The sequence below is a fragment of the Mixia osmundae genome (genome assembly GCF_000708205.1).
Source record: "Mixia osmundae IAM 14324 unplaced genomic scaffold scaffold_1, whole genome shotgun sequence".
Classification (NCBI taxonomy): domain Eukaryota; kingdom Fungi; phylum Basidiomycota; class Mixiomycetes; order Mixiales; family Mixiaceae; genus Mixia; species Mixia osmundae.
This window is the reverse complement of record NW_014575563.1, coordinates 367,051-386,265: the sequence shown is the minus strand read 5'-3', so window position 1 is coordinate 386,265 and position 19,215 is coordinate 367,051. Positions and strand designations below refer to the sequence as shown.

At 55.1% G+C, this 19,215-nt stretch overlaps 10 protein-coding genes across 10 annotated transcripts; 6 read left to right on the top strand and 4 right to left on the bottom strand.

Annotated features, from left to right (window-relative positions):
• Positions 1–2,004, top strand: L969DRAFT_68597 (uncharacterized protein). Its single transcript, XM_014715138.1, has 3 exons — positions 1–1,447; positions 1,502–1,807; positions 1,859–2,004. The coding sequence occupies exons 1-2, from the start codon at positions 28–30 to the stop codon at positions 1,558–1,560; spliced, it is 1,479 nt and encodes a 492-aa protein (XP_014570624.1). The 5' UTR covers positions 1–27; the 3' UTR covers positions 1,561–1,807; positions 1,859–2,004.
• L969DRAFT_83831 (uncharacterized protein) lies at positions 1,621–5,529 on the top strand. The gene is made up of 11 exons (XM_014715137.1): positions 1,621–1,807; positions 1,859–1,948; positions 1,998–2,042; positions 2,095–2,275; positions 2,323–2,490; positions 2,540–3,213; positions 3,259–3,669; positions 3,717–4,133; positions 4,178–4,382; positions 4,439–4,892; positions 4,941–5,529. The coding sequence occupies exons 1-11, from the start codon at positions 1,769–1,771 to the stop codon at positions 5,443–5,445; spliced, it is 3,189 nt and encodes a 1,062-aa protein (XP_014570623.1). The 5' UTR covers positions 1,621–1,768; the 3' UTR covers positions 5,446–5,529.
• A 263-nt stretch (positions 5,530–5,792) lies between these two features.
• Positions 5,793–6,860, top strand: L969DRAFT_91442 (uncharacterized protein; the record flags this gene model as incomplete). The annotated part of the gene is made up of 6 exons (XM_014715136.1): positions 5,793–6,204; positions 6,251–6,301; positions 6,347–6,465; positions 6,579–6,651; positions 6,704–6,789; positions 6,849–6,860. 6 exons carry the CDS (start codon positions 5,793–5,795, stop codon positions 6,858–6,860), a joined length of 753 nt encoding a protein of 250 aa, XP_014570622.1.
• A 437-nt stretch (positions 6,861–7,297) lies between these two features.
• Positions 7,298–9,621, bottom strand: L969DRAFT_91441 (uncharacterized protein; the record flags this gene model as incomplete). Its single annotated transcript, XM_014715135.1, has 8 exons — positions 7,298–7,835; positions 7,871–8,303; positions 8,350–8,480; positions 8,533–9,081; positions 9,135–9,239; positions 9,296–9,393; positions 9,455–9,541; positions 9,598–9,621. 8 exons carry the CDS (start codon positions 9,619–9,621, stop codon positions 7,298–7,300), a joined length of 1,965 nt encoding a protein of 654 aa, XP_014570621.1.
• Positions 9,311–10,738, top strand: L969DRAFT_83826 (uncharacterized protein). Its single transcript, XM_014715134.1, has 5 exons — positions 9,311–9,389; positions 9,451–9,541; positions 9,598–9,963; positions 10,018–10,161; positions 10,219–10,738. The coding sequence occupies exons 3-5, from the start codon at positions 9,717–9,719 to the stop codon at positions 10,701–10,703; spliced, it is 876 nt and encodes a 291-aa protein (XP_014570620.1). The 5' UTR covers positions 9,311–9,389; positions 9,451–9,541; positions 9,598–9,716; the 3' UTR covers positions 10,704–10,738.
• On the bottom strand, positions 10,618–12,958 carry L969DRAFT_120260 (uncharacterized protein). Its single transcript, XM_014715133.1, has 5 exons — positions 12,598–12,958; positions 12,440–12,550; positions 12,271–12,380; positions 12,113–12,224; positions 10,618–12,066 (listed from the first exon to the last, which is right to left on the bottom strand). Exons 1-5 carry the CDS (start codon positions 12,838–12,840, stop codon positions 10,750–10,752), a joined length of 1,893 nt encoding a protein of 630 aa, XP_014570619.1. The 5' UTR covers positions 12,841–12,958; the 3' UTR covers positions 10,618–10,749.
• Positions 12,959–13,113: 155 nt separating this feature from the next.
• L969DRAFT_83824 (uncharacterized protein) lies at positions 13,114–14,089 on the top strand. Its single transcript, XM_014715132.1, has 3 exons — positions 13,114–13,388; positions 13,439–13,453; positions 13,507–14,089. Exons 1-3 carry the CDS (start codon positions 13,177–13,179, stop codon positions 13,928–13,930), a joined length of 651 nt encoding a protein of 216 aa, XP_014570618.1. The 5' UTR covers positions 13,114–13,176; the 3' UTR covers positions 13,931–14,089.
• Positions 13,961–15,872, bottom strand: L969DRAFT_83821 (uncharacterized protein). The gene is made up of 5 exons (XM_014715131.1): positions 15,554–15,872; positions 14,720–15,508; positions 14,275–14,671; positions 14,146–14,222; positions 13,961–14,096 (listed from the first exon to the last, which is right to left on the bottom strand). Exons 1-5 carry the CDS (start codon positions 15,707–15,709, stop codon positions 13,986–13,988), a joined length of 1,530 nt encoding a protein of 509 aa, XP_014570617.1. The 5' UTR covers positions 15,710–15,872; the 3' UTR covers positions 13,961–13,985.
• A 133-nt stretch (positions 15,873–16,005) lies between these two features.
• On the top strand, positions 16,006–18,321 carry L969DRAFT_91436 (uncharacterized protein; the record flags this gene model as incomplete). Its single annotated transcript, XM_014715130.1, has 9 exons — positions 16,006–16,227; positions 16,281–16,484; positions 16,533–16,872; positions 16,920–17,215; positions 17,264–17,419; positions 17,471–17,587; positions 17,638–17,834; positions 17,886–18,009; positions 18,064–18,321. The coding sequence occupies 9 exons, from the start codon at positions 16,006–16,008 to the stop codon at positions 18,319–18,321; spliced, it is 1,914 nt and encodes a 637-aa protein (XP_014570616.1).
• Positions 18,080–19,135, bottom strand: L969DRAFT_68581 (uncharacterized protein; the record flags this gene model as incomplete). The annotated part of the gene is made up of 3 exons (XM_014715129.1): positions 18,080–18,667; positions 18,721–18,771; positions 18,823–19,135. 3 exons carry the CDS (start codon positions 19,133–19,135, stop codon positions 18,357–18,359), a joined length of 675 nt encoding a protein of 224 aa, XP_014570615.1. The 3' UTR covers positions 18,080–18,356.
• Positions 19,136–19,215: the final 80 nt, after the last annotated feature.

The window sequence follows — 19,215 nt, the reverse complement described above, 5'->3', positions numbered from 1 at the left end:
CGTTGAGTCCGCGAGCCTCTGCGCAAAATGCTCGCCCTTGGATTCGTGCTTGCCGCTGCCGGCCTTGCCGCTTCTGCTCCGGCCGCGACTTTGCCTCAGCCTGACCCATCTCTGGCTTACTCGGTCACGTTCAACGGTGTTACGTATGTCAATAAGGGACTGGTAGGCTATGGTAGCATATCTGCGTCGGCTCTTGATCAGTTTGGGGACACGCTCGGAGGCCTCGGCAGCGCCATTGCAATCAGCCCCAAGTCCTTCAGACGGTCCGGCAATCGCTATGCCGGTGCCTTGCTCATGCAGCCCGACAGAGGGCACAACACGCAAGGTACCGTTGCCTACCCTGCCCGTGTCCAAGCATTCAGCTTCGTCTTTACGCCATACTACGCTACCGCCAATCAGACTTTGGCCCAAGGCGGAACTTCGTTGCCGCTCAACTATCTCGGCGGACAAGAGTACCAAGACAGGGAAGTTTCGCCCCGTCTGACGACGGGCCTCGATCCCAATGGCATACGCCCAGCCTTTGGCGCTGTACCTGAGCTGCCAATCGCCACAAGCAATCTGCCTTATGGCAATCTTACATTCGATTCTGAGGGCATCGCGTTTGCAAGCGACGGTTCGCATTGGGTCTCGGACGAGTATGGTCCAGCAATCTATCACGTGAATCTTGCCGGAGTGCTGACGGGCGCAATCCTGCCACCGGCTGCCATCGTTCCCATGCAAAATGGCAAGGTCAACTTCACCGCTCTGGTCGATCCTACTACCGGCCGAGTAGCCAACCAAGGCTTCGAGGGCCTGACGATCACGCCTGATAACACCATGCTATATACCTTGTTGCAGAGCGCTACGGTACAAGATGGTGGCTCGTCGAATACCAAGGGGCGCTACACGCGCTTGCTGGGCTACAACATCGCCAACGTAAACAAGCCTGCCCTTGTCGAGGAGTATATCGTGCCTCTACCGACGAGCAGTAAGGGCAAGGTCTATGCCGCCAGTGAAGTAGCATACGTCGCTCCGAACACTTTCCTTGTGCTTGCGCGCGATGGCAATGGCGACGGTGATACAGGACCATCGAAGTACAAGTCTGCCGACCTCATGTCGACCGCTGGAGCTACCAATATCGCCAACACGGCGTATGACTCGCCGGCTACACCGGCTGCACCGGGCGGTGTTCTGAGCTCCGCGATCACGCCAGCGACTTACCAAGCCTTCACGACTTATATCAACGGCACGCAATTGGCACGCTTTGGCCTCAACAACGGAGCAACGACGAGCCCAGCGCAGATTGATGGCAAATGGGAGTCTCTCTCGCTTGTCTCTGTACTCGACCCTGCCTACCCGGACGACTATTTCCTCTTCACGGCCAGCGACAACGACTTTATCACTACGAACGGCACAAGTGGTGGCGTACCCTACCAGGACCCATATGGCTCAGATGTGCCGACTCAAGGTTAGCCCACTGTCATGTCTCAGAGCGACCATGGCTGACTGATTTTATTGATAGTCTTTGTCTTCCGTTTGACACTTCCCGGTGCCAATGTTGCTACCTACACGCAAGCATAGACACTGAAGCCAGCGAGAAGCAGACAATCAAAAGCGCAGAGATGCGCCATCGAGTAGAATGCATGATTCAATTACGAGGCGCCTTTGACCTTATGCGCGTGAGCTCGTAAACAGCACGTCGCGTGTGTCGAACCGTCGAATCGTAGCGTGTGCCCCTCGCACTTGACGGGGCAGATACAAACATCCATGCTTCAAGAGACGCTCAGTGATGTCGACATCGGTCGAGAAAGAAGCTCTGCCAGATTATGTGCGCTGCAACATGGTCAAGTCGGCTGACAGCTCATTTGCCTTTGTCTAGAGTTTTGGCGAGATCCTGGGCAAAGGTGCCTTCGGGTCGGTCTATAGAGCCCTCTGTTGGACTACCGGTGAGACGGTCGCTATCAAGCAAGTCAGTGCAGCGCAGGCTAGTCCACACTTGCGAGCTGAACTCGCATCAGATCTCCCTTGGCCGTTTCTCGAAAGCGGAGTTGCCAGAAGTGCTGGTAAGCTGGCTGACAGTCAGTGACACGTCCATAGCTCAAGCACGGGCGACAGGCAGAGATAGACTTGCTCAAGGCGCTCAACCATCCCGCCATTGTTCAATATCGCGGTTTCGTCAAGACAGAGCATTCGCTCTACATCATCCTCGAGTATTGCGAGAATGGCTCGCTTTACACAACTTGCAAGAAATTCGGCTTGTTCACTGAACGGCTTGTCGCAGTCTACGTCGCACAAGGTACGCCATTGACTAGTGCCGCCTCGCGGCGCTCACGCGACGCCCAGTTCTCGACGGCTTATTGTACCTGCATGAGCAAGGCGTCATCCACAGAGACATCAAAGCGTCCAACATCCTGGCAAACAAAGACGGCAAGGCCAAGCTGGCCGACTTTGGCGTTGCTACACGCGTCGGCGGCAGTATGCAGTCTAGCGTTGTGGGCTCGCCTTACTGGAGTACGCCGAGCATCCTTGCATCTGAACGTTGCTGACACACAACGAAAAGTGGCTCCGGAGGTCATCGATCAGACTGGCGCATCTACAGCATCCGATATCTGGTCTCTCGGCTGCGTTGTCGTCGAGCTCTTGACCGGCAAACCGCCATATTGGAATCTTGACCCTCTACCCGCCATGTTTCGCATCGTCAGCGATGATGCGCCCCCACTTCCAGATGGACTATCTCATGCAGCGATCGATTTCCTCATGCAGTGCTTTCGCAAAGATCCCAACATTCGTGTTGACGCGAAGCGACTGCTCAGGCACAGCTGGCTCGCACAAAGCAATGCAAGCGCCGGCGCGAGAGCCAAGGCCGTAGCAACAGCAGCAGTACCGGTCAGCACGTTGAGTAGACGAGAGCCGTCGTCACAGGTCGCTCAGATCTTGGGGTCTCGCATTCGTGCGACGAGCAAAACGGCAGCAGCACTTCCCCCTTCTGCCCCTATAAAATCGCTCTCAAAGCATCATGACGCCGACTCTGGCGATTGGAACGCAGATTTCGAGAACGGACCGTCTGCTGCATTACCTTTGCTAAGCCCGCTCGCGCGATCCGCCAGACCAAGGCCAAAAGCTTCGCAATCCGATGCGAACATGAAGCGCAATGACAAAGCGATTGAGGATTACTCTGGTATATTATCGGATAGTGAAGCCGATCCTTTTGCAGGAAAGATCCGAAAGTTCAAGGTAGTTCGGTGTTGATGTGTACAAGCCGCGCTGAAGTTGACGCAGCTCAAGCAAAAGGCGGGGGCAAAGCCGGTCTTGCATCCAAGGGATATTTTGCCACCTGCAACGAGCGAGCAGCCTGTCCGGACGCCAATCTTAGCGATCAGTAAATTTGTGGAATCTGCTGATGACGACTTCTCCGACCTTGGGCAGCCGCCGACTGATTTGTCTGATGCTTCACGAGCCAATTCTCTGCAATTACATGAACGGTCTTCAGGCAGGGTCTGGCTCTCAGCTAGCGACCTGGACGACGATGAAGATGTCTTTGCCGATCTCGAAGATGGCGCTTCTGAAGTCGATACAGCTACGCTTGCAAATGAGCGTGATGACGCGCGCGTCAATGCCTTGGTTTCCATGCTCGGCGATGCCCTATCGAACAGCGAACACTCAGCCTGTAGACAGAGCTGCACTTCACTGGTGCGTCCGTTACTACACAGATGGTGATGTTGCTGAAGATCCGATAGATCGATCTCTTTGCCGCGAATCCACAGTCTCGCGAGCATTTCATCAAATCCCATGGGCTGCTCTACGCGCTCGAGGGCATCTCGCGCCTGCAGGACACAAGCCTGATCGCTCTTCTCTTGCGTCTTATCAATACGATCGTGTCCGACGATCAAGCAGTGTTCGCGTCATTCTGTCACCTTGGCGCGTGCTCGAAGATTCTTCCACTTAGCAGCAGTCGACAAGTCGATGAGCTTCGGCAGGAAGCCGCCATCTTTGTCAGCGCAATGTGCCAGTCCTCGTCGTCTGCTGTCATTTCTGCGCTTGTCGCATCCGGTGGTATGAGGTGTCTGGTCGAGATGCTCGGCGCGGCCGGCAGCGAAAGCAAGGATATTGCTTGGCTAGCAGTAGATGGCCTGCATCGCATCCTGCATCAACAGGTAAGACATCTGGCACATATTTTGCGCATCTGACTCTGCAGCAGACCTCAACCTACCGGCGCGATCTCTGCCAGATTCTGGCATTTGAAGGCATCTTCGAGTCGCTAGCACAAGTCCTCGAGACTTGTCAGACTGACGCCACTTTGTTCGCCTTTAATGCGCGTCGGCAGACCTTGGAGATGCTACAGACCTTCTCTCTTTGTGATACGCGACTCAAGACATCGATGATAGAGCCACGACTTCTGACGGGTAAGTCATAATCTTGTCTCGTCTCTCAAGCTGCGCTCAATTCATGCATACACCAGCATTGACGAATGCGCTCGACTCGCTGCCTGCGGCAGACATCTTACCAGCGCTGAAGACGATGCAAAATATCAGCGCGATACCAACTTCGTTGGATCTGCTGCAAGCAGCAGGCGCTTGTGACAAGCTCGTCGCTATACTTGGCCGATCAAGCAAGGCGCAACATCCGCCGCAGGGCGTTGCCGGCCCAATCATCAATAGTCTCTACAACCTTTGCAGACTGTCTGTTGCTCGCCAAGAGGAAGCTGCCGTCGCTGGCATCATACCGCTGCTGCAGAACGTTGTCGCGAGCCGCTCACCTTTGCGCCAGTTCGCCATCCCTGTCCTTTGCGATTTTGCGCATACGTCTGCGCGGTGTCGATCATTGCTCGGGCAGCACAGCACTCTCGCAACTTATCTCACCCTGCTAAGCGACTCGTACTGGGCACGCCAAGCCATGGAAAGCATTGCCACGTGGTACGCTTTCCAGCCAGTCTTTCCACCGGGTGCTGACCTCGACGTCAGGCTACGGGAAGATACAAAGCCTGTGCAAAAGGCGCTATTGGCCGACGATGCTCTCGAGAAGCTCGTCATCAGCTTTTCAGACAAGGCGGGACCATACGAAAGTCTCATCGAGCCCCTCCATCGTGTTATGCGAATCTCAGCCGCGCTCACGCTGAGATTGTTCAGTCGAGGCAGATTCTCGCGCGCCGTCTGCCTTCGCCTGTCGGAACATCGACGTGCCGTTGTGAGGCTCGGTATGCTTCGGCTGGTTCGAACAGCCTGCGAGTCTTGCCTCGAAGAGCAGCATCCGCCTGCGCCATTACTGGAGATGCACGGCGTCATTCAGCGAATTGCATCGGATGACCCAGCCGTGCTCGTCAAGCAGCTCGCCGCACAAGTGCGCAAGGATCTCAAACGCCTTCGGCAGAAAGCACAAGATCAAAGTCAGGATGGACGCGTTCTGAGAAGAGCCGAAGGTCCGAGACGTCAGCTCAGCGACTCTCGCGAGCACCGACATCTTCGGTAATTATGTGACGATATATCAGCCATGTGTTGTCGTACGATCATGCACATCAGTAGAGTCTGTACCGCTAAGGAGCGCGTTTGCCTGCTATTTTTCGACGTTGTCGCGCCTTCAATGATGCCTTGCACCCCGGCTCTCATTCTATGCCATCTACGCAAGTCCACACTGAGCGTGATGCTCGCGCACACACGCCAGCACTCACTACTGTATCCGTCGATTGTCGTGCTTAAACTTCGCGTGGCCAAGCAGACGCTGTTTCTGATCGACACCGCCGTCCACAGTCACCCCTGAGACCTCTCGCAACTATCCATTTGCTCGCTGCTACCCATCAGCAGACATCTTTTAGCAACATGACAACAAGCACAAGGCTGCAGGTCAGTGATATGACGTATCTCGGCACTCGCCTGGAAGACGTCAATGTTGGGTGGTTCCCTCCATCGCCTCACCCACACGGTCCCTACCAGACTACACCAGAGGGCATCCCATACACACAGAGGCGAAATGTAGCATTCATGAGGTTCCCCAAGTATTATCCCTTCGTCGATGTCACAGCTTCCATGGCTGGCCTCAAGCGCTTCAAAGGGGCTGCAAAGGACTTGACGGTACCCATCACTGACGATATGAGAGGAACACTCGCGATGACTCCTTGGGTCACTGAAGAGCTCGTCATCATCGGCATGGGCTATCTCCATCGCGACATCCTCGAGCTGTCTGATTTCAAGTCGCTGTTCTATCTCATGGGCCATGGTGCCTGGCCCGCAGGTTGGCACTGACAGACATACTGCGAACAAAGCTGACTATTTCACAGCGGATCACACAGGACCTACGGTACAGTCGATGCTGATCCACTGCGCATTTTGTAGGTCGCTTGCTCTTCTGTAGCTTGCTAAACTGCAGCATGCAGACATCAAGGAGCAGTACACACGCTATGAGAATTGGCGTTCTTCCAATCCTCAGTATCCCGTGAAAGAAGACGGTCGACCCTGGAGCTCGCTGACGATGCACGACCTCTGCCATGGCTGGGTACTTTGCCTTCCCATGCTTGGTCATCACATTCCGAAGAAGCAATTCCAAGGCTTCTTTCGAATCGATGATCTCCAATACATGGCTTTTCCCTTTGGCGACCTTGAAGACAGCATGAGCAAATCTCGTCCATGAACTACGTCCATGAGATCCATGCAAACGCCAAAGATGTAGCCCGAGAAGACGGTCCGTCCTTTCGGCACACAGTTCGCTATGTAAAGCTGAAGCAAGATTTCAGTAAAAGGATCCTCGTCATGCCGGAGCTTTGCTGGCGATCTGATTCAGATGGCAGACCTCTCTGCTATGGGCTGTGTGTTGGCAAATGTATGTTCTGCGGCGTTGCAAAGGTGCGCACTGAAATTGTGATCACACATGAACTTCAGTGCGACGGGTGACCGAGGGTGGCCAGGTAAGAAAGCTCAGGAAAAAGCAACAGATGCGTATATTGCAGGCTTCCAGGCCAGCAAAAAAGAGGGCGCGAGCCAGAATTCGAATCTGGGACCTCATCTATATACTCCGTTCGGAGCGAGCGTTAACCCGAAAGATGCATGCTGCTGCGAGAAGGATATTAATTTCGTGCGGCATAGGGTGAACGCGTCAACTCACCCGCTGCACCACACGCGCGATTGCGGGGTGACCGACTTGCGCTATATAAACCTCATCTTTACACAGCTTGTTCTCTCGCGTGCCCTGTATATCCAGGCGGAACATTTTATTGGCTGAGACGACCGTGGCGCAAGCCAGACGCACACAACGTGCAGTTTCAGGCTACAACAGCATCGACGGCCTCGTCCTCCCCATCATCCGCTTCTGTCACCCTCGAGCCAATTACCTATTTAGGGCTGAGATCCTCGCCAAAGAGCCTAAGACTAAGCGCACTGCGATCGGTCTTGTCGAGTAGGAGGTTGCATGAGACTCGTGCTAGCCACATTGGCAGCGCGAGCTGCTGAGCTTTGCGCGGAATGTCAGCGAGCAAGAGGAGTGTGCCGGGCTCAAGCGGATCTAATGCCCTTGCGAGCGCGCTATCGTTCAATGCGGACAGAGTAGGACTCGGCTCTGGTCCGATGAGCGTGCGAAGGTCGTCTATCGTGCCAGTGACGATTCGCTCAGCTGTCAGATAAGGACGCAAGACGTCGATGCCCTCTGTAGTGAATCGCCACATCGACTTGTAGTCTTTGAGCTTGCTCGACTCTGTTCGCGACAGCAGACGCACTCCGCAAGACTTGAGTCGCAATGTCTCTGGGCTGTTGTGCGTCAAGATAGTCCTGATGATATTGGAAGTGAGCGTGAGCGTCCTTTGAGGTTCTCCGGTCGCGTTCCGCACGAGCAGATTTTGCATGGGGAAATCCTCTCTGATACCGAGGAAAGACCTGCAAGACTGTCAGCCACGCTCGTCAGAGCGTACGAGGAAACATGCTTGAGCGACCCCAAGGCAGGGTGATCTGTCTGCACATAGTTGAAAGGCTCTTCCTTGAGAACACCTCTGCCGCCCTTGACTTTCTTCGGCGCCGGCGCGCGTTCGACAGGCTCCTGACTGGGCTTTCGCTTAGCCGGCGCATTCTCTTGCGCGGTTGCAACGGGGAGCGGAACTTCTTTTGCGATCTTCTCGAGCACGGCGACAAAGAATGCGCCAGTGTCTTGCACATGGGGATAGAATCGCATGCAGCGTTCGAGATCGAGCGCCTCTCCTGTTGGCCACATCGTTTGCGGTAGAAAGGGTAGGGAAGGGGACGCAGTAGGATGCTCATGCATGTTCTTGTCGAGTACGCGCCAAGTCGTTAGACCTGGCGATCTCTTCAGTTCCGGTAGGTGACTGCTCGCGTCGACCAGGTGCAGATCTGCACGTCTGTTAGCACATTGTATGATCTGAGTCTCTGTGCGGACTCCTGTTCGCAGCGAGGGCGGCCCCGACGACGGCCTCATTCTCTATCGGATTCATCGAGCAGGTGGAGTAGACGAGTCGACCTCCCGGCTTGAGCAGCTGAATGCATCTCTCAAGAATCCTCAATTGCATTCTGTGGATTCACATCAGCTCTAATATACGCATGATTCGACAGATACACCCACGCATGCAGGCCGATGGCATCAGAAGGACTCCATTTTGACCAGATCGCAACGTTCTTGCGCAACGTCCCATCGCCAGAGCAAGGAACATCGCAGAGGATACGATCGTAAAGCAGCGGTTGCTTTGCTTTCGCGCTACCAGGCTCAGAGGGCAGCCAGAACGTCGGCAAGTGTCTGGCGTCATTGTTGACAATCATGCAGCTGGGGAAGCCAAGTCGATGGAGCGTCTGATGGATGAGCATATGGCATCGCTTTGCATCGCTGTCATTGGCCACCAGTAAGCCCTCTTTGGACCCAGATGGAGCATCTGAGCCCGATAGCGCTTCTAGTATCTGCGATGTTTTGCTTCCCGGCGCGGCACATGCGTCAAGAACCCAATCTGACTTGCGCACGTCGAGGAAGAGAGGCGGAATCATGCTGACGGCTTCTTGACGTGTGATATTGCCCGCCTCGGTCTCGTACACGAGGAAATGCTGAAATTTCTTGTACTCTGGCGTCTTGCGTAGCAATTTGCGGGCGATCTTGATAGACCAGGCATAGTGTTTGGGATACCTGCACGACCCCGATCCAATGAGCGGGCGTACACGCTCGTGGAAGCGACTTGCCAAGTGACAGGCTCAAGCGAGGGCGTCACTTCACTCTCGAGCTTGATCGCGTTTAGGAAAGGCACATATTCTGTCTTGATCGTCTCTTGCAAGTCTTGGGCGAGTCTGTCTCGACAATCCTCCATCAGGAAGGCTTGCCTGTTCGCGTAAAAGCAACGGACGGCCTCGATCCATTGACACGAAAAGTCGTTGGCAAATCTCTCCTGAACGCTGCGTACATCGTCTCGTGCTCTTCCTCGCTGGCGAGGATGTGCTGAGCCTGCCATTCCCGGGCATAGCGTGAGCTCGTTCGCTTTGCTTGATGAGCTGGCGAGACGAGCCTTGTAGTAGGCCTCCATCTTTGCATTGGAAGTCACAATTTCGCCTGTTCTGTCGTCCCTAGGCGCCCAGCCGTCGTCGGTCTTGCCCTACGTAGGTGCTTGACAGTCAGTGCAAGCTTGCAATACTCATCTGCCTGACCTACTTTGCCTTTCTTGCGGCCGCCCATCTTGATGAGCTTGGTCGGTCGTCGTCGAGCACTTGGTCAAGTCCTTGCACGCGAGCCGGCCGCTAATCGACTAATCGCTACTGAACTTGCCACGGATGACCTCGACTTCAGCTCTCCCGTCACAAGCCACGCCGCCGATAGCTCATCCAACGCTTGCGCCATCTGCACCAGCGAACAAGAAGGGCAAGAAAGTGGCAGCCGCTGTGGAAGAGGATGACGAGGAAGAGGAGGATCAGCAAGATGAGACACCGTTGGCTCACTGCGAGTGGACCGTCCAGCCGGGCGAGCTCTGTACTTCTCAGCACTGGATGGTCGAAGACCTCATCAAGCACATCCATCAAGGTGACTTGTGACCGACGAGTGACTTTGCAAGCTCACGCTCGAGTGCACGGACAGTGCATGTCATGCCGCAAAAGGCAGACTACACCTGTCACTGGAACAAGTGCGCGCGGTTGGGCAAGACGCAGTCCAGTCGCTTTGCTCTGCTCGCGCATATACGCAGTCATACGGGCGAACGACCTCATATCTGTCCCTTACCAGGTCAGTCGGACGCGCTTGCTTGCTCATGCGAGTCGTCAGGCTGAACGTGACAGACAGATTGCGACAAGACCTTCACACGTACAGACGCGCTCTCCAAGCATCTCAACGCACTGCACAACTATACCAAAGAGCAGCGCGACATGTCGACTGAGCAGATCATGCAATCCATGTTGCCCCCACCCGTCGAACTCTTTCAGACCCATTCAGACAGAGCAGCACAGACGCGTAAAACGGCAGTCGGTAGTCTTACCGCATCCCATACTACCGTCAGGAGTAAGGAGCCCCGACCGATGCCTATACCCGACAAGCCTTCGCCCGCTCTGACGGCATACCTCATCGCCCTTGCGAAACACCGCTACCTCATCAGACAGACCGAGATATTACTGAGCCAGCTGGATGCCTATGCTGCAGAAGCCGATCATCTGGAGACCGAGAAAGACCGGTTGCTTAGTCAGATCATCGTGCAAGAGTACGGTCCCGTCGCGCGCGAAGTGCTCTCGCAAGACATGATCAATGCTCTCCTGCCACCCGTCTCCCAATGATGTTGTACGGCATGCAGAGGACGTATACAGTACAACAGCTGAGCGATCAGGTATCCTTGTTCACGTACAGCCAAGCTGCGACACCGATGAGGACGATGCCGGTAGCACTGATCATGGGGACGGTCTGTCCGGCACCCGTCATCAGCGCTTCCGAGCCTGGAGGAAGAAGCCAGCGTACAGCAGCATTGGACGGAAGCCCTGTGGGAGGTAGCCCCGTCCGAGATGATTTGTCCGGCGGTTGGCTATCGGGCAGTCTATGCCTTGCGGTCATCGTAAGATCCTTATCATCATACCTCCTCGATCTTGTCGCCTTTTCGCCCGTGCCAGTCGCTGCGCTAGCGGTGAATTCATTGACAGACTCGACCAATGTTTTCGATGGTGCCTTCCGGCGTTTCTTCGACTTCTTACTACTCGCCGCAGGAGAACTCTTCCCGCTCTGGCTGGGCGTCTTGCGTAGCGTTGGCGTCTCTTCAGTCTCTTCTGCCTCAGATCCGCTCGAAGCAGACGCGCCATGCTCGTCCTCCCACTGTTTGATGATGGCTCTAAGCTGTCTTCGCTCCTCTTCCCACGACAAGCGTTCTTTGCGCCACGCATCCTCAAACGCGGATTTCCAGGCTTCTATACTGGGCGGGTAGGCTTTGCTGGTCTCTTCTGCGCGTGACTTTGCTTTGACGGCTTTCTCGAGATCTTGCACACGTTCTTCGAGCGTGCGAACGGTCTCTAGCGCTTGCGCGTGCTCTGACCGTAGTGCCTGCGACATGGCAGTGGCAGACTCGAGGTCGGACGTCAGGCTGTTCATCCGGTTCGTCAGAGCAGCGTTCTGCTCGACTAGCTCGGGTGCGCCGTGGGTCGCAATGCCGTTGACGATCGATCTAACTCGATTCGGCGTAGGCTGACTTTCGATGACTGTATCATCTGATGCAATGCTACTCGCGTCATCATCATCTGACGAGCGAGACCCATTCAGTAGATTACTGTCGCCGTTGTTCTGGGGCGCATCTGCCGCGAGGCCGAGCTCCCGTCGCGCTTGACCCATCTGCTCGCGTAGACTGTTAAAGTCGTTCTTCATCGCTTCGTGCTCAGTCAAGACATATTCAAGGCTGTTGAACTTGACAATGTGCGAGGCCAGAGATGACTGAGTCTCGGATAGCTGGTTTTGCAATGCAGCAATCGTGCTTGCATGCGGACCGTCTTTGGCTCCCTCGTCAGCGCCAGCAGGCGCTGCACCGACCCCATTGGGCAGTCGACCGGACACTGCATGTGTAGGCGGCAAATGACCGCCTAGAGAGTCCTGTATCTCGTTCATCTGGCCTGCCAGGTTGCCAAGATCTGAGCCCGTTTCGCGCGACTTTTGCAGCTCATTCTGTATGCGACTTAGTATGGGTATCCGATCAGGCTGCTGCACCTACTTGTAAGCGGTGTAGGACGTGATCGTAGCTCAGGCCAGTGTTGGCAACGCCGCCTTTTGTGTATCGTCTGCCCAGATTGATCTCATTTGCTCGATAGATAGCAGGCAGTGTCCTGCATGAGGTGTCAGCCAGGGCAATCGGCAGACAGCAAGACATACTGTGAGAGATGTAGAGCGTCTTCGGACGTAATGGCAATGTAAATCTTCGTTGCAACCTTGTGATGCACAATCGTCTTGTTGTCGTCTGACACGATATCGATACCGAATTCCTGTCCACAGAATGCAGGTTTAGAGCCAAGAGGACCGCTTCTCAAGCCATCAAACGGACCACTATATCCTCGCTCCTGAGCTTGAAGACCTCGCTCTCGACTGCCTCGGCAGACAGTCGTTCGCCGTTGATGAAAGTGCCATTGGATGACTTGACGTCCTTGATGAAGACCTGCTGAGCGTATTAGCGCTTGCATGGCGCGCTCACTTGAAGCTTGCCGTGTCGTCTTCACACCAGACTTCGGCGTGCATACGTGAGAGGACTTTGGAATCAAAGTAGCCATTCGTCGGATTGGGTATCGTCTTCGCGTTCGTCTGTCTGCCGATCTTGACCTTTGCTCCGACGGGTACGAGTGAGATCTGTTTGGGCACAAAGGTATCGTTGAGAGGCTGAAGGTGGAGGGCAGGGTAGATGAGCGGTATGGCGTGCATGCCCGCGCCGCTTGCGTTGGTAGTCGTCATACTTGCCGCAGTCGCTCGTGTTGGGCTAGACCGGTGTCAATGCTAGTTGTATCGAGTTGCAGAGGCGAGGTTCAGCGTAGTCAGAGTGCGAGTGCGCACGAGCAGCTTTGTAGCAATGCCGCGAGACTAACGCTTGGCAGATTGACTGTCACGCCAAGCAGCGTCGTTCGGAGCCTTAATCCCGCAAGGTCCTGTACCCGAGAGATCCCTCGAGGTCACCTGCTCAGGTGCTGGCGTCAGCAGGTGTCGGCACTGGTTCCTGCCGGTTCGCTATTTCGCCTGGGCTCACAGCGATGGCACGCGTTCGTCGGTTCGTCCGCCCTCAGTGAAGCAAGAATGAGCGGGCCAGGCAGCAGATTGTCGGCATTCAGATCCCACCTGTCACCGGTCGCATCTCCATCAGCCATCTCACTCTCGCCGACGGTCTCTTCAGCTGGTGCACGTCATGCATCGACGAGCAAGCCTCCGAGGCAAGAGCCAGAAGCGAACGCAAAGTACTACAGATACTGGCTCCCCTTCCAGTCCAGATGGGCAGATAACGATATGTAGTACGTTCGCTGCCAAGCTGTGTGTCTCGACGCGTTGACGAAGCGCGCAGTGGGCATATGAACAAGTGGGTGCATGCGGCGGATGTGTGTCGTCATGCGCTCAACCACAGAGCTGCAGCGCACAGTACAGCTTCTACTTTGACAGTCTGATCAACCAGTATCTGATCGCGCGATGTGGCCAAACGCCAACATCAACAGACAAGCCAATCGGCCTCATCATCTCCTCGAGCACAACCTATCTTTCCAGTCTGGCTTTTCCATCGCCCTTCATGGCCGCTCTCAGCGTCGACAAGATCGGTCGCTCAAGCGTTCGATACCGTGTAGCACTCTTTCCCGCACGCGCCGCCTCGCAAACAGGTCAATCCGGCGCGTTGGCGAAATCAGAGCAAGATCGGGTGGGCAAAGTGTCGCTTGAACTCGAAGGCGAACAAGCAGCTGCCTTTGGAGAGCTCACGCATGTCTTTTGTGATCCTGTCTCTCGTCGGCCGACGGACATTCCGCCAAACGTGCGCAAAGGACTTGAGGAACTGTTGGTGCCGTAATGCAGATGGTCGCAACGACTAGCATGTACTCGAAGAAGTATACATCATGCAATGATCAGCCGACAGCGTAGCGCGAACGTGCACGAATGGCAGGTCCTCTAGCCATGAGAAGCCAGGGCAGTGGCACGAGCACAATAGACACGCCGGCCAGAAGGCCGCATGCACCCTGTCGCACCATGTCAGCCAGGTCAGAAAAGCGATCTGAAGAAGCATACTGCAGGAGAGAGAGTTTCGAAGGCTTGGAACATGAACAGTGGGAAGGCTGCTGCGAAGCAGGATCGCGAGAATGTCGCTGAGGGAGGCCTCGTCAGCAAAGCTCACGGGACAGATAGAAACCGACCGACCGATTGCGAGTGCATCTGCAGCGTTGGATTGATACGAAGCGAGCAGATACGGGATCAGGCTCACGAATACGATGATCGTGCTGAACGAAAACAAGGCCAGACCGATCATCATCGGAAACCAGTGTATGTTTGTGTAGGTTGTGAAGCCGAAAATGAAGAGGCTGATCGGAGTCAATGGGACGACATAAGTGAGTATCTTCAGCCTAGCCTCCGGCGGAGGCGGGCCTCCGACTCGCTTGACTTCACGTCCGAACATAATCTCTCCCGGGATTCTGATGGCAAGCGCGCCGGCCAGAAAGCCTATACCGAGCGCAATGTAGGGCAGACCTGCAATGTCCTGCTTCCAACCGTGGGTGACCTCGAAGACGTATGGCAAGCCTGCGAAAAGGCCATAAATCTGCTCGTTCGGTCAGTCAGTATGCGGCGACCGTCCATCAGGACTCACGATGCCATAGAGGAGTGAAAAGAAGAATGAGCAGGCGAGTATGAGTGGCTCGCATACCGCAAGCTTGACGGGCATGAGCATGGCATGCAAGATGAGATTGCGCACACGGTTGATGTAGTGCCCTGCTGACTCTCGCGGAATCTCTCTACCTTCTTCAGTGGCTCGCTTGACGTTTGCCCGCTGTTGCAGTATGGGACCGCAGGTCTCTGGAGACTCCACCACAAGCAAGATGAACGCCAAGGCCGACGACATTGCCATAATCCAGAAATTCCATCGCCAGCTTGCACGAGGTCCACTGTCGAGCGCGTTCGAAGTACCAGGAATAGGCCTAGTTTTGACGGCGATGAAATTACCGCAGAGAGGACCGGCCACGGGCCCACCGAAAGCGAAAAAGCCGTACCAGATCAGCCAGCGAAGACGTTCACGTGGTTCAGTGAACTCCGCTACGGAAACGGACACATTGTTGAGTGATGAACAGCCAAAGACGCCCGACAAGAAGCGCAACGCAATCAGACATCCGATATTAGGCGAGAGCGCGGCGCCAATTTGGCAGATCGTGAAGAGCAAATACGACCAAACGTAGACAGGTCTTCTGCCGAAGACATTGGAGAGGGGTCCAAACAGTAGCGGGCCGACTGCGAAGCCCAGAACGAAGAGCGAGATGGGTAGGATCGCAACGACTCTACTGACTCGAAAGTGTAGCTCGACATCGGGGACTGAAGACGCAAAGGCGGATGAGGAATAAGTCAGGGACAGTGTTGCAAAGCACAAGATAGCATTGACCCGAAACTGAGACGAATGTCAGACAGGCCGAACACACCCGTCCCCACTCACCTTTTTCCAGAATGTCCAGTCGACGGGCTTGTCGTAGGGCGCGTCGTCTTCACTGGGTGCGACAGACTTTTCTGACGTAGGTACTGCAGCTTGCTCTATATCTTGTATGCTCTGATGCTCACTTGTATGCGACTTCTTCGCCTGTACGTGGGCCATGACAGCGGTGCAGACAAGCGGGTGGTTCTGGTTGATTGCGAACTCCAGGCATCGAGTCGAGCGCGTTTTATACGACAGATGAGGACGAGTGTAGTCCCTCGGAGGACGTCGGTGAGGTCAGGCGGAAGCTAAGCAGCCGCGCACGGGCAAACACAGAACGCTTATATTATGTACAGTCAGGTCTGATCAAGTCCCGCGGGTGGCCAGCTCAGCGGAGCACTTGCATTGTGCATATGTGAGATGACTCAGAATCAAAAAGGCCCGGTGTGTCCAGGCAGCAGATGGCCGAATCTAGCATGGCAGGCCTGCGAGCAGCCATCGCAAGCGCGGCAGACTCGATACTGGGAGATCTAGAACTTCAGCGATCAGCGCATTCGGGGCTCGGCGCGAGCGACGTGCAAGCTGCTGTTGACGCTCATTGGAACATCTCTGGCACAGACGAAGCAAGTGAGGGCTGGCGCAAGGAGGCCCAGGCTGTCATCATCGAGAGAGCCTTCACGTCTCGGGCAAATTCGCTCGTAGGCCTGCACCTGTTCATGCGAGACTGCGGGAGGCTGAAGACGCGCTGTAGGCACTCGAGGCAGATGAGAAGCGGCCGGCAAGCCTGTCTGCGCTCTACGATATGCTCGATGTAGTGCTATACCTCAGTCAGAAGGGGGCCTGCGATGACAGCTTGGCAATCTCGCTCTTTGAGATGATCACGGACGCGCAGACCATCACCGTCGCCGAAAGCCTCTTTGAGTTCCTCGAAAGCAGGCGGGAGATCATCATCAAGGTCAGCATGGTCTGAGCAGCTCTCGAGCTTCGCTGACCCACATTACAGGGACTTCTGCCAGGTAGAGGCAAAGGTCTCATATTGCTGCGAACCTGCAACGCGCTCCTCAAGCGTGCCTCGAAATTCGTTCACACCGTGTTCTGCGGTCGCATACTCATCTTCCTAGCAATCGTTTTCCCGCTGTGCGAGCGTAGTGGTGTCAATGTCGCCTCTTCTTTCAATACTGACAATGTCACTATACTAGACGAATCAGACGTAGGACAGCCAGATACAACCGCGCGCTTGGCCGATGCGTCTCTCACGGGCGACGCCTTGGCATTATCGGATGATTCCAAGAGTCTAGATACAAAGCAGAACAATGCAGCAGCAGGCGAAGCCAAAATGAAAGGCCAGTCGAATGTGGCAGTGAAGCTTTGCGTCTGACATGTCGAACAGATCTATACGAACGATTTTGGCGCTTACAGCAACGCTTCTGTGATCCTCGAACCCTCTTTACGAACGTCTCGAGCGCAGGCAGCAAGAGCAATCTCGACATACTGAAGGAAGATATCGAGCTCACATTGACTACTTTCGCCGAGGCGATAGCGAAAGAGGCTAGCTTCGGCTCCAAGAAGACTCGTCGTGATGTTAGAAGCAGGCAAGATATGGACCAAGAAGAAAGCTTGGCCGAAGTCGAAGCAAATTACTTCTTTCCAAAATACCTCACGAAGCGTAATTTGCTTCCGCTGGAGGTACGTCACGCCCGCTCCCGCTGCTCGAATGCTTATCGGATCGATCAGCTTGCGGACACTGTCTTCCGGCGACAGATCCTTGTGCAGATACTGGTTGTCTTTCAGTATCTGTTGAGCTTCACTGTCAGCGAACGAGCCAAAGTCAAAGCACGTGCAGCGACGGGCAAGCCGCTCAAGCTGCCGCATAACCTGAACGAAGCCGAGGTATGCCTTCTGCTCACTCACTGGGATCTTTTCGAGCGTAAGAGCTTGCAGGAAGCCTGGACAGTCAGCACACGCATCAGGGTCGTAGAGATGCTCAGATCAACTGGGCCTTCTGGCGTTGCCTTCTGGCGCACAGTCTCACTCATACTGACCCGCGAAGAGAATTGGGCAAGTTTTTTCCGCTCTTAAGATGGGCTGGCACTGATGCTTGAAGACAGGCATCTTGGAAGCTCAACAACTGTGTTGACTTTGAGCAGCCTCCGCTGGCGGACGACGCTGCTACAGTCGCTACGAGCAAGCTGCGTGAGCGTACCAAGATTGCTCGGCCATACATGCACAAGGTCGGAAATGCGACCCTTAGTCGGCTATGGGCTAGCAAAGGCGCAGACCTGGCCAACGTCGTTGCGGCGGACAAGTAAGCGGCTTCCTGGCCCCGTGCAAGCTCTGCGCTGACCTACACAATCAGAGCGGGGGAGCTTGATCGGTTCACAGCGGAATTTGGCGCGATGAAGCGGAAAGCAGAGGAAACTGCTGAGAACACAGAGCTGGACGCTGCAGCTAAGGCAGCGCAGATCGATGAGGCCAAGGAGGTGAGCTCCCTGCCAGACTTGCAATATCGTGTCCGTACTCAGTACAGTCGCTAGGCCCAAAATGCTTTCTCTTGGCGCGGTCTACGGCTGGTGGCGAGCAGCAATCTCAGTTTATTTGACAAGATCGCAAGCGGCGCGACGCTGGTCGACATTGTCGAGGCTATCCGCAATCCGCCCGCAACACCAGCCAGCTCAAGAGCGAAAAAGCCCAAGCTAGCGACCGATGCGGCCTCGACGCCATCTGCAGGGGGGACCTCGCCTCTCGAGTCATCTCAGGTCTCTATGGCGCAAGATGCAGCGCCCGCTGCTTGAAAACATTGCACACGCTTGTACAACTGAGGCTAAGTCTAGCTGACGTCGAGAGCCATCTCGCTCTGCTGCTCTTGATCCTCTTGCTTTGTTTTCTCGAGACCGGAAGCGCGCATATGCTGGCCGAGAACGCTCCACTCGAAGACGAGGGGTTGAGAATCGGCCATGACGCTGAAAAGCTTGAGTTCACAGTCGTTTAGTCGATGGCCGAGCATGACGAGACAAGGGACGAATCCATGGCAGAGGTCGTTGAAGGTGAGACTGTTCCAAGGTCGACAGCCTGCAGGCGGACGATAGCGAGGATTGCTGGTCGCGAAGTTTCGATAGCGATCGTACTGATCCTTGAGGTCTGCAGCAAAGGAAGAATCAGCTGTCTCCATGCTCTGTTCACGCGCGACGGACACATCGTGACATTCAAAAGAACGTGATGCGGCGAAGGTCCCGTGCCATCCACTGCAGCCTTTGTCAATATATAGAGAGTGTAGCTATGACGGGTAAGTTCACAAGCTGGCCATGCGCCGAGGCCGAGCAAATAGTAGAGAGCGCTGAAGGACGAGTACTCGAGGATGTCGCGATCGAGGTAAGCGAAACCGATCTCGACGATCTCTGTCGTAGCCCAGGGTGTCTTGCTCAATGTCTCCTCAACCGTGGGATACATGGGTAAGGCATACTCGCGTGCGAGACCGACGTAGCGCTCGAGACCAGCCTCTGACTGTCTGACATCGATGAAAGGGTAGTGCTTCGGCCAGCGTGCGACGAGCTTCTCACAGTACCCGATGTGCTCGAGACCTTGGTTTGTGCATCTGTATGCGCCCATTGGATGAGGCCTGGGGCCTTGCCACTTCGTCGCAATGTTGTCGCTAAAGTGATGCCTGTTTGTTGCCATGATCGCTCGTC